We start from the raw sequence: 13,079 nt of genomic DNA, 5'->3' as shown, positions 1-13,079 counted from the left end.
GTGCTGCACCTCGATTGTTCCTAGAGTCTGGAGATCAGTGAGCAAGAAGAGAGTTGCAGGTGAGTATATCAGGACATAGTAAGTAGGGCCATGTAGGTTGTGATAAGGAATTTGTATTTTAATCTATTTGCAATGATCATGCACTCCAAATCAAGTTTTATGCTTTATTCTGTGAGGCTGGGTGGGACTGGGGTGGTGGGGGTGGCGTGAGTAGGCAAGTACAAAACCTTTCCCTGAGAAATGTTTCTATGTCTTTCTGCAAAGTTATTAGGAAGTTAATGTCTGCAGTGTCGACCATGGTCCCTTATATATGGTATCCTTAAAATGCATTTTTCATGGTATTTGTGACTATTCAGAAAAAAAATACTATGGTTGGAGGACCCTCTTTTTTTGGATTAATTGTAAGGAAGCAGAAAAAATAGATTCAACTTTGAGTTGTATTAATTAGTGTATCTTTAAGTACTTAATATCTAGCAGTGCTTCTGTGGTCTCTGCTCTGTTTTAGGGGAAGTTGAGGAAGAAGAGTAGCATTGTTGATGACTGGCGTTTTTCCAGAAATATGCTGTATGCTTTAGACATTTTCTTTAACTCTGAATAAGATTTTATTTTCACTTTTCAGGTGAGGAAATAGAATCTTAGTAAGTTTACACAACTGGATAAATTGGTAGAACTGGAACTTGAAACTTAAGTTGTTTAGTTTTCAAACCAGTCCTCCTTCTTCGTGACATTATGAGTAAAGTATTTAATCTGGCAAACTACTTCAGATATTTCTGGGAGAAAACTGTATGGAATATAATTCAAATGATATTAGCTACTGGAGTTTCAGTTAGATGATTCTGCACTGAGAAAAAGAAAATAATGAGTAGTAGCAATATAGGAAAACACAGAACAGCGTTCAGAAAGTTTGCATTAAAGCATCACCAGACGCAGATGTAGAGAATGGACTTGAGGACACGGGGAGGGGGAAGGGTAAGCTGGGATGAAGTGAGAGAGTGGCATGGGCATATATACACTACCAAATATAAAATAGATAGCTAGTGGGAAGCAGCTGCATAGCACAGGGATATCAGCTCGGTGCTTTGTGACCACCTAGAGGGGTGGGATAAGGAGGGTGAGAGGAAAATGCAAGAGGGAGGAGATATGGGGATGTATGTATACGTATAGCTGATTCACTTTGTGATACAGCAGAAACTAACACACCATTGTAAAGCAATTATACTCCAATAAAGATGTTTAAAAAAAAAAAAGCATCACCACTAGCTTGGCTATTTTTCTATTCAAATATATTTATAATCTGGTTTCTATCCAAAGCACACATTTCCAATATTACTCATATATGAATAATAGCATAAGTTTCTGAATATTTGGAAGGATGACACAAGGAATAATGGTGATCATTTTTTAAACTTAAAATTTCTTAGAAACATAAGATATAGTTAAATACTTTAATATGAGTTTTACATAGGTTCATTATAAAAATAAAAACATTCACTGCTTTTTACCCCTTTTACCCATGTTCCATATTAAAAATTTTATAGCACCTCTTAGGCAATTATCTCAAAAACAAATTATTAAAAATTTCTAAAATTCTAAATATAAAATTTTTACATTTTTCTTCATTAATCTTGTTAACAGTAAAACTACTTAATCTCATTTCTCATTTTAAGAAATTGTTACTTTAGCAAACAAAATTTACCTAAAATTTCCTACTCTAACTTTTAATTGCCTAATTTATTTGAATAATTCTTACAGCTCAAACTACTTTTTAAAACTTTGGGAAATAATAAATATTCAACACATTTTAATATCAATAGCTATCATCTTATGGATACTTACGGTGCAGCAAACACTATGCTAAATACTTTCCATGTGTGCTCTCATTTACCCTCATAATCATTTCACAGGCAAAGAAGAGAGAGTCAGGCTTATTGAGTACAAATCCAAATTGGTTTGAATCCAAATCCTATGCTGTTTATTATTGCATTTGATTTGGTGTTTTATGTTTTTCTTCTACAATACTTAAAATATTCTTCATTTGTGTCTGACAGTTTACTGGCAGCCAGTAGATAAAGAGAAACTGTGGGATTTACTGGATTTTAAAGATTTTCTTCCCAATTAAATGATGGTATGTATGTGTGTGTAGCTTGTGAAGGAGAAAAATAAAGAGAATATGCAAAAGGTTGAATAAAATTTTTCCTAACGTATACTTAGCTTTATAATTCCACAAACTTTCTCATCGAACAGTGACAGATATTTTGAGTAAAAAAAAAATGGTAATTGTTTATTTCTTCATCTCTGGAGTAGAAACTTCTTGGCAAGATGGATCATTTAGGTAGCTCACAGCTGTTTGCATTTTGAAACTCTCTGGAAATCTCCCTAGAGTGATTTACAAATTTTGTAGAACATTCTTTTGAGAATAGGGAATACGTTAAAAAAAAATTGACTTTTGAAGGTCAAAATTCTTGCTTTCTGATTCCAAAAATTGACTAAGAAGGAAGTATTGAAAGTTTCCTCTGACTTCTAACTTGAGAGCACCTGCAGCTTAAGAAAAGCGGTCAGTAAATTGGAATTACACTCTTTATGAAAATACAGATTAAATATGGATTAAAACCCCAAAGACACTCAGGTTCATAACTGACTTAGCTGATATTATCTCATGATAAATGAAGAAGAGCAAATTATCAGTAGTGTTGACAGAAATGGCTTAATTTTGGTTCAATTGAATTTGCTTAAAACTTATTAGTTAGAATAAATTGTAGATTGAAATAAAATATTTTGGTACTTGAAATAATTTACGCTTCACTAAATTTTGCTAGCTCTTTCAAGAATTATTACAAAAAGAGATTAAATACTTTATCATAAGCAAAAGCCAAATGTTAAGGCATTCAGAATCTTCCAAAGTGAGTGGGCCCCCTGTAAAGTAGTAACTTGGAAGCTTGTCATAAAAAACTTCTGTTGTTTATGGACTAATCAGGCACTGAAAAAGAAAATCTGTTGCAGGTGTAGTCAGTTTAGATAAGGCAAGCTGCATCCACATAGGCTAGTTTTGGAGGAATATAGCAGACCACTGAAAATGACTTCCTTAATCTACATGGAATGCGGTTATTACCAACAGAAGAGCCTGGCCAGTGTTGACTTTTGTTTTTTAGTCACAGAACATCTTCACATTTGTTTTGGCTTACCATGTATCGGTGTTGGAGGCTTTAAAATAGAGAACATTTTTATAAAATTCTAAAATGCCAAACTGGAAGAATTTTTATAAGCAGTCAAGTCCAAAACACTATTTCTAAATATGAGTAAATGTGGGGTAAACAAATTAGATGACAAACAAATTCATCCACCAGGTAGTGTCAGTATTTGTATAATAAACAATATCTCTTAGTTCACACTTCAGAACTTTTCCCCACAGCCTCTGATGGAAAGTGAAAGCCTTAAACAACTTTACATTTATTTTAGTTAACATCTATTTTTCAGCTAAGCACTCCAGGCACATAATTGAAAGATCAATTAGTACTAAATGTGTATAACAAGTAAAGAGCTATTCCTCATCCCTCAGACTTCCACATCCAACTTTTTTCTGGCTTCCGTCAATTCTTGCCATTGAGAGGCACAATTCCTTTTTTTATTTCTGCTTCTCTGTATGTGACCTATTCCTCCATATTTTCCCCTGTTCTTTAGAATTTTCTCATCTGTAGTGTTTGAAATTTCGTGTGTGCATGTGTGTGTGTGTGTGTGTGTATGTGTAGGGAGTGTGCTGGGTAGGTTTCCCTTTGTTGAATACAATATCCCATTTCAATAAAGGAAACATGTTAGTTCTATAAAATTTCCCTCCCCTCAATTTTATCTCTTCTATTTTTGTAGAACTTCTATTACAACAAGTTTGGGCTCTTGAATTGAATTCCGAATTTTCTTACTCTTTTTTTCCTCTCCCATTTTCCTTTTCTATGGCTTTTTCCTTCTATAGCTTAGATATTTTCATCACTTTTCTCTCCAATTTCTTAATTTTAAAAATGTTTATTGTATTTTAGTGTTTTTTCTTCATAATCTAGTGTTCTTTCTCTGCAAATACTAATTATAAGGGTTACAATAAATAGAAAGGTATTTAGCTTTTTTTACATCCCTCAATAACATATTGAATTTTTCTGTGGGGTTTTTCTGTAAAGGTCATTTACACATCTTTTGTGGGATTTACTGTTAAGTAGATTAGGGTTTTTGTTCTATTGTCACTAGTATGTATTTTCTGTTTTTCTTTTTTTAAATTTATTTTTAATTTTATTGCTATTTTCCTATTTAGCCTACAGAAATACTATCGATTTCATATGTTAAAATTGCATAAAGTAATCTTGCTGAACGCCAGTGTTCTGTTGTTTTAGATTCTCTTGGATTTTCAATTATGACAAGCATATTATATGCAAATAACTAATATCATGGTAATATTTATACCTAATTTCTGTTTCTTGTCTTTTTGCTTTGACTGTAAAACTAAGCCTGGATATGTTAATAGCAATGGTAATAGAGAGCATCTTGCTCCTGTTCCTGAGTTTAATGAATATGTTTCTAAAAGTTTACTCCGAAGTATTATATAATTTTTGGTAGATATCCTTTACCAGATTAAGGACGGTCTCTTCTCCTAAATTTGCTAAATTTTTAAATCATAAAACAAGTATCAAATTTAATCAAATGATTTTTCTTTATATATTGAAAATGATAATTTGGCTTATACTTTTTATTAATATTTTTTCATTACATTAAACAACAATCTCATTTGAACCATCTTTATATTTCTTGTAAATCATCAGTATTATTGGTTTTTCCTTTTGCCTCAAATAACAATATGGCTCAGTTACTGACCCTGTCTTTAAAAAAATTTTATATTTTCATCATGGATATTTGCTTTATTTTTGATTTATAAAAATACTACATTACAGTATATTTATCTTACTGAGTTTGTTTATGTCCCTTCAAACTTTGTGCCTGAGGCAAGTGTCTCACTTGTCTCACTCTACTCCCAGCCCTGCCAGTCAGATCACATATTTCAGATAGTGCTGATACCAACCAGATATTTGGGACTAAATTTGTGAATCAAATCTGGTCAGTCAGAAAGTTACATTTCTCTAAACATGGCATTTGGCTCAAGGCTGGCCATAAGACATTTGGGTCAAAGAGAGGGAGGCCAGGATTTGTTTTTGTTTTTAAGTTAAGATTTTTATTATTATTATTACTGCTACTACTACTATTATTATTATTAAAGCAGTTTTAGATTCACAGCAAAATTGAAGGAAAGGTAGAGTTTTCCCATGTCTCCTCTACCATAACACATGCATAGCCTCTCCCATTATCATTATCCCTGACCAGAATGTTACATTAGTTACAGTTGATGAACCTACATTGACACATGATCACCCAAGGTCCATAGTTTACATTATGGTTCACTCTTGCTGTTGTACATTCTATGTTTGGACAATATACAATGACATGTATCCATCATTATGGTATCATACAGAGTATTTTCACTGCCCCCCAAATCCTCTGTGTTCTGTCTATTCATCTCTTCCTCCCCCATGCCCCCAACCCCTGGTAACCACTGATATTTTTACTGTCTCCATAGTTTTGCCTGTTCTAGGCAAATGCCATATATTTGGAATCATACAATATGTAGCTTTTTCAGATTGGCTGTTTTCACTTAGTAATATGCATTAAGGTTCCTCCATGTCTTTCCATGGCTTAGTAGTTCATTTCTTTTTCGTGCTGAATAATATCACATTGCCTAGATGTAACAGAGTTTATCCATTCATCTACTGAAGCACACCTTAGTTGCTGCCAAGTTTTGGCAATCATGAATAAAATTGCTATAAGTATCTGTGTGCAAGTTCTTACATGAACATACATTTTCAACTCCTTTGGGAACACCAAGGAGCATGATTACTGGATGGTATTGTAAGAGTATGTTTAGTTTTGTAAGAAATTGCCATGCTGTCTTTCAAAGTAGCTATACTGTTTTGCATTCCTACCAGCAATGAATGAGTTGCTCTTGCTTTACCACATCTTTTCCAGCTGTTGGTGGTGTAAGTGTACCTTATTCAACCATCCTAATACGTGTGTAGCTCACTGTTGTTTTAATTTGCATTTCCATGGTGACATATGATGTGGAGCATCTTTTCATAAGCTTGTTTGCTGTCTGTATATCTTCTTTGAGGTGTCCGTTAAGGTCTTTGACCCATTTTTAATAGGGTTATTTGTTTCCTTATTGGTGAGATTTAAGAGTTCTTTGTATATTTTGGATAACAGTCCTTTATCCAATGTATGTTTTGTAAATATTTTCTCCCAGTCTGTAGCTTGCCTTCTAAGCTCTTGATATTTTGCAGAGCAGAAGCTTTTAATTTTAATGAAATCTAGCTTATCAATTATTTCTTTCATGGATCATGCCTGAGGTCAGGACTTTATTTCAATTCTTTGAGGTAAGAGAGTACAAACTTTTCTAGAAAACTTTACTCTGAGAGGATGTGGGACTTAAATTCTGGAAGTCATCTTGAAATCCTGTGAGATTAGAAAATAAAGGCAAAAAATGTTGGGCAGCAGAATCAGAGGTGAAGATAGATTGAATTCTGATGACAATATGAGGCCCTGAATCCAACCATAATGCAGTCAGATACCTTTGACTTTTTCAATTTTTGTGATAAAAAATATCCCTGTTTTGTTTCAGACTGTGTGGGCCAGAATTTTTCTCATTTGTAAGCAAATTGATGAAGAGATCATACCTGTTGTCCTAAAGCTCTATTTTATTTATTGTTACGTTATATGATTAAATGCCTGTGCACCTCTCTCTCTTTGGTAAGATGAATTATCATGTATTATTACTCCCTTTAAAAGTGGTCTGAATAATCCTAGCCAAGACTTCAGCTATGTGGTTAGAATAGTTCAGAGGTTGGGCCTGAGCGGCTGACAAGATCAAGGTTTCCGGTTCTGCAAAGCAGAATGCAGGGAAGGCAACTAAGATGTGTCCATGTTCAAGTCCTTGAGAAAGAACTAAAAGTCAAAAATTGGAGAGAGTAAATACAAACGCTAACTTCATGAAAACGAGACAAGAGCAGGAAGAGCTGGTGAAAAAATCAGAAAGTCCCCTAAATAATTGGTTACTTTAATGTCATATTCTTCCTTCTTCTGGTATAAAAATTGGACAGGCCTCCTTCAATAGTCAGGATCGGAAGTCATTTATATAATATATTGTCATATGATATATATTTAAATATATTTGTACAAATATGAGATGATTGGTAGAAATATATATGGAATAAATTAAATGTAGAATATATGGATTATAAGGCATAGCACACTAATTTGCTGAGTAAGAAATCATAACACATGGATGCCCATTTATAACTGAAAGGATTATTAGCAAATTCCAATTAAAGGAGGTAAGTAGAGTGGAGCTTGTGGAATAATTTTTTTCTTTGTCTTAGAACTCTTTATCTTTGGAATAACTGAAGAGCATTAATTTTTATTTTTTGAAGTATAAAAAACTCATGAGTATAACAGTCATACTTTACTATTCAGGATAATATATTTTATTTCTTATACTGTAAAAAATAAAATCATTTGAGCAATTTTCAGCATACATGGTTAATTTTGAACAGAGAATAAACAAAGTCGGTAAATAAGCATTATATGCTGTATAATGTAATTCTATATAAAATTCACAGTTAGATGCATTTGATTATGCAAAATAAGGGAAAACAATACCACCAGCGACAATCTTACTTAAAAACACAGTAAACATAATATTCACATGCATTAAACATTGCAAACCATCTCTCAGTGTGTGTCTTTCTTGACTAAGTAATGAAGCCATGAATAGTTGTTGGCGAAAATAGTCAACTCACCAATGTGCTGTTTATATGTCCTTGGTAGCAACTTGCAACTTGGCCTAGGGAGACTTTACCCTTTATTTAAAGCTATCGCTATCCATGTATAAAAGATAACAGGAATATTTCACAAGAGATTTTGATTTCCAAAAGTTCCAAATTCCACAGCAGAGACTCAGTTTAAGGCAGTTACTTATGTATGAATATTTGAAATCAAGATATAGAAATTTTCTTACGTGAACAAATTGACACTATTTTTCAATGATATAATTTTTATGCCATAGGGTGTATATTAGAACTTTTCATATTATGCCTCAAAATACAGTGATTTTATAGTTCACATCAGCTGTACCCTGACTTCACATGAATGGTCTGGAGGGGATCATATTTTTAAATAAAAAATCAGCATGAATAAACTAAGTAACTAAACATATATTCAGTGATCAGTGAATACCACTTTAAATTGAAATAGTCATGAAAGAGTAGTGTAGGTAAGTGCAAAAATATATATAAATATATCAAAATTGAGGGATGGGGTGGGGTTAAGTACCAATTACTGAGTCATCGAAGGTTTGAGTGGTGGAGAAATATATGAATTAATTCTTAAGTGGTTTCCAAGGTTTGGGGAAGGAAAAGGAGTGAATAGGTAGAGCAAAGAGGATTTTGAGGACAGTGAAAATACTTCGTTTGATACTGTAAATGGTGGAATCATGTCATTACACATTTGTACAAACCCATAGAATGTACACCAAGAGTGAACTATAATGTAAACTGTGGACTTAGAATGATTATGTTTTGTCAATGTAGTTTCATCAGTTGTAATAAATGTCCCACTCTGTTGCAGGATGTTGATAATGGTGGAGGCCATGCATGTGTAGGGTCAAGAGTTATTTGGGAAATCTTGAAATGTCCTCTCAATTTTGCTGTGAACCTAAAAGTGCTCTAAAAAAATAAAGCTTAAGGAAAAATTTAAAAAAGAAAAGAATTAAATTAATAATGATATGAAGAATGAAGTAGATGTAAAAAGCCTGGGAGTTAGATGAACTTTATGAAAAAGGAAGCGTTAGTGTTTAGAAACTGATTGGAAGTAGTATATGAGGGAAAATAAGAAATCAAAATGGGTTCAAACTTTCAAACCTGAGGAGCAGGCAGAATTATGATACTATTGCTAGAGAGAAGTAATTAAGCTAAACTAAATGGATAAAGTGGTTAGTTGTTTCTAGATGACAAGTTCAAATTTTAATGTGAAATTTGAAGTGAACATCATAGAATCTGAAATATCTAGAAGGCTGTTGAGATGTCAGACTGTACATGACTCAGCAGAGAAGGAAAGGTATAGATCTGGATAAAGTGAATTAACTCCAGAGAAATGTTAGTTAAAAGCCTGAGAGTGCATAACACATATGTTTTCTAGTAGAATCTTCCTTGCTGATAATTTTCTCTTCCTTTTCTACAGAAATAACATGATTTTGTTTTAAAAGCATGAATTACTGGTTGCTTTGTGTGCAAAGCCTAATTATAAATGAATAGGTTTCAGGAGTTTTAAATATACTTGCTATTTTTGGTAAGAGAAAAGTTTGTCAAGCAATAAAATTAGGAAGTACATAAACAATTTCCTTTTGATTGCCACTAAGAAATTCCCTTTCCCACCAAGTCTTTTCTTATCATGATCTGTATTTAACACACAGCTATTCAGCCGTCTTTACTGATATGATGAGCCATAAGCAAATAAAAGTTACATCAATCAAAATCAGGCAGGCACATGATGTAGAGTTGACTTTCTTTGTTCAGATATGGTTTGGCTCAAGATTGTTCAAGGTACTGGTTAATGCAAAAGGAGAAAAAGTATGTCTAGGGAGGGAATCACATGACAGAATTCTGTTATTACCAGCTCTTTCCAAATAAGTGATCTTTCCAAATTGAGTGATCTTTATCAGAAGAAGATGCTTGCCACTATTTTAGATGTGAAACCCCAAAACCACTTGATCTTTAATAGTTGTATTTCTTAATCTGGACATAGGCTGTAAAAAATATAATTGTATACATGATCAAAACAAATAAGTGACAACATATTCTCAAATAGGATGATCACCAAATGGTAAAATGGACTGATTTGATGTCAGTTGTATGATAAATTGTAGTTATGGCAGATAGTTAGAAAGGGATTGAGAGAATAATAAGTTCATAGTAGACAGTTAATAAGTTATAGCCATAGAATAAGCAATTTGACCAGATAAGTAAAGGAACTCTGATGCAAATGCATTAAGAGCAGGTAATATATGCATAGAAAATTCATGAAAAATTCATTAAAAAGATTTCAGGTGAGAAAAAATAGGAATCATAATGAAAAGTTTTATCCAAAATATTTAGTAGAAATAATGTTGTAATGTAACAAATTTATATCTTTTTAACAAAAATTTCTTCATATACTATTTTCACTGGCTGCTTCTTTCTTTTTCTTTTGGTTTTAATTAATCCCCCTTTTGATATTCTTTGGATAAAACCTAAAAAGGAAGATAAATAAATTTATGCATGATAAAGTAACAACATAATAAAACATTTAATCTAAAATTTCTTCAAATTATCTTTTAATGTTTAAAACCAAAAAACATGTAACTGGTTTAAAAGTCTTTAATTTGTCTATATCTTTGTGTAAACAACCTCTTTCTAAGGATGTCACTTTGCATAAATGGGTAAACGTTATTGATTTTTATTATTCACCTTGAGCTACAAAATAATACTCATTTTATTAAAGTGGACATGTGGCTATGTAGAGTTATAGATGATTTTTATTTACATATTAATACTCTATAAATATGCAACATTTTTATTGTCAGAAGAAAATAAATACATTAAAGTTTTGTGCATTAGAAAGCTTAAAGATATTTTGGTATAATCCTTTAAAATGAAAGCTTAGTATGTAAATATTAAAAGATAAAATATTTTGTTTAAAATTGATTTTTTTCTATGAAGACACATTAAAAGGAATTACAGTTAACATATCTGGCAATATTATCAAAATGTAGTTGAAAAGGAGACACTTAGTTAAATAATAATACTGTTTCTTATCATAAATAGAACTCATTTCATACTTTCATAGATTAAAATTCATTCATAATTTCAATATAATTATTATCTTAAACACTAGTGAATTAATAGGAAGAATGTCCTCTATACCTTTTTTACAAGTCTTAAGACACGCTTTTTTAGAGGTAAAATTGTTTTCATTCCCTCCACATCCACTGTACTTAAATGGGCGGCATTTCCCAATGATTGAATTGTAGTAGAATCTACTCTCATTGGCTTGACATAATCCTCTGTCTGCTGGGCTCAGACACCAGGAGGGGCCATAAAATTCTAAAAACATCAAGAAAACATGGTAAGCCATATATGATAGTTAATCTGAAACTTTCATATTTATTGTTTATAGATTAGTCTTGTGGCATGTTTATGTAAAACAGTAATCTGAATGAATTAAAGTAACAAAATTCATGTATTTCAATTCCAGGAAAATGTTTAACCAATCTCCAAGTGTCCACTATACTGACACCTTTCTCCAATAAATGTAAAAGTAGGTACATTTGTTAAAGGAAAGTGCCGGGATTACTCTTTATGTGACAAAACTAGTTGTACATAATACAAACAACCACTATTCAACAATTTAATTTGTGAAAATTTATTAACCATATCAATTTTTTAAAAAATTATCATTGTTTACATATCATTTGTTCATGAGTATTCAACTTTGCAAAACAAGTCCTGATGAGCAAAATCCTTACTCATTGTATGACACAAACTGAAGCTGAGAAAGAGTTCTTTCCCTGACTAAAGTTCTGAATGATATAACATATCACAATTTAAAGCGCAGGGAATCAGGTATAGCAAATTCTACCTTAAGCTTTGGAAAAGCTCAGAAGAGATGATCTGGCTTAGTAATAAAGTTTTCTTGTGAATTGAACCATCAGTTCTAGATGAGTTAGATATTTTTGCAAAGGAAGGAATATTGCTAAAGGCAGGAAAGATCAAACATTTACAGGTTTAAACCAGACAGACAGGCTGGTCTGTCAATGGGACCAACCACTTTCAAAAACAGAAGGAAAAAAAACATGCAATTAGGGTAATGAAAGGATAACTCATTTCCTTAAGGCGAAGCAGAAAAATGGTTTCAGCCCAATGATAATTTTTAGCTCCTTCTGGAATTCCTGTCAGTGAGGGGAAGCTGGTACTCTTCAGTAGCAGAGCTAAACTGCTTGATATTATTGGTAAATCAGTACTGCAGGTAAATTGGTGGATGGTCAGGAATCAATAAAAGAGAGCTTTAGTGGCTTTGCCAAATAGTGAGATGTGGTACAGCAAATGCAGATGAAGAGGATTTGCTAAATGTACATCACTGGCAGAAAACAGAACTTTGAGGAATCCAGTAGCAATGAAGGCAAATAGGTTGTGCAAAAAAGCAAGAAGTGGTTTGATGGCAAGTGAACCCCAGGTGAATAGACTAAAAGAGAAATAAAACAATTTGAGAAAAAAATGAAAAAGATCTTAAATTGATAAACACAATTTTATAACCTCCTGCCTTCTATGTATTTAAATATTAGAGTGTCTTGATATAACGTCTCATGTAAAGAGAAATTCTGGAACATATAAGAGAAGCAGTGGGAATACTATGGGAATAATTTATGATAAAACATTTTAGAAAGGTGACATTTTCTGTCAATTCAAGAACTGAAATCACATTAAAAATTTTTGTATTATTTAGTCTTTGACTAGGTGTGTAGACACTGATTTTTTTTTTTTTTTTTTTTTTGCGGTACGTGGGCCTTTCACTGTTGTGCCCTCTCCCGTTGTGGAGCACAGGCTCCGGACGCGCAGGCTCAGCGGCCATGGTTCACGGGCCCAGCCGCTCCGCTGCATGTGGGATCTTCCCGGACCGGGGCACGAACCCGTGTCCCCTGCATCGGCAGGCGGACTCTCAACCACTGTGCCACCAGGGAAGCCCTAGACACTGATTTTAAAAGAAACTCCTAGGATCTATAAAACATCATTCAAAATCATGTAGTCTAATTTATGTTTGGCCTCACCCCATTTGGGGGTTACAGTGCATGATTATTGCCATCATAAATCACATTTAAAATGTACTTGGTGAGAATGTGTGCTTAATTTTTTAGAAAATGTCAAGGTCTTTTTGCCCCAACAATGGCTCAAGTAAGAGGAAATTTC

At 32.9% G+C, this 13,079-nt stretch overlaps 1 protein-coding gene across 2 annotated transcripts in view; it reads right to left on the bottom strand.

Annotated features, from left to right (window-relative positions):
- Positions 1-7,616: 7,616 nt before the first annotated feature.
- TFPI (tissue factor pathway inhibitor) overlaps positions 7,617-13,079 on the bottom strand; it is a 69,110-nt gene continuing 63,647 nt past the window's right edge. The window contains exons 7-8 of one of the 2 annotated variants that reach the window (XM_030850058.2): positions 11,040-11,219; positions 7,617-10,366 (exon numbers count right to left, since the gene is read on the bottom strand). In XM_030850058.2, coding sequence (XP_030705918.1) covers positions 10,260-10,366; positions 11,040-11,219 — 287 coding nt within the window. In that variant the 3' untranslated portion in view covers positions 7,617-10,259. Of the gene's footprint in view, positions 10,367-11,039; positions 11,220-13,079 lie in introns of those variants that run through there. The other variant, XM_070045850.1, reaches the window with a different exon arrangement.

Source organism: Globicephala melas, chromosome 7 (assembly GCF_963455315.2).
Source record: "Globicephala melas chromosome 7, mGloMel1.2, whole genome shotgun sequence".
Taxonomy (NCBI): domain Eukaryota; kingdom Metazoa; phylum Chordata; class Mammalia; order Artiodactyla; family Delphinidae; genus Globicephala; species Globicephala melas.
This window is presented reverse-complemented; position numbering and strand designations above follow the sequence as displayed.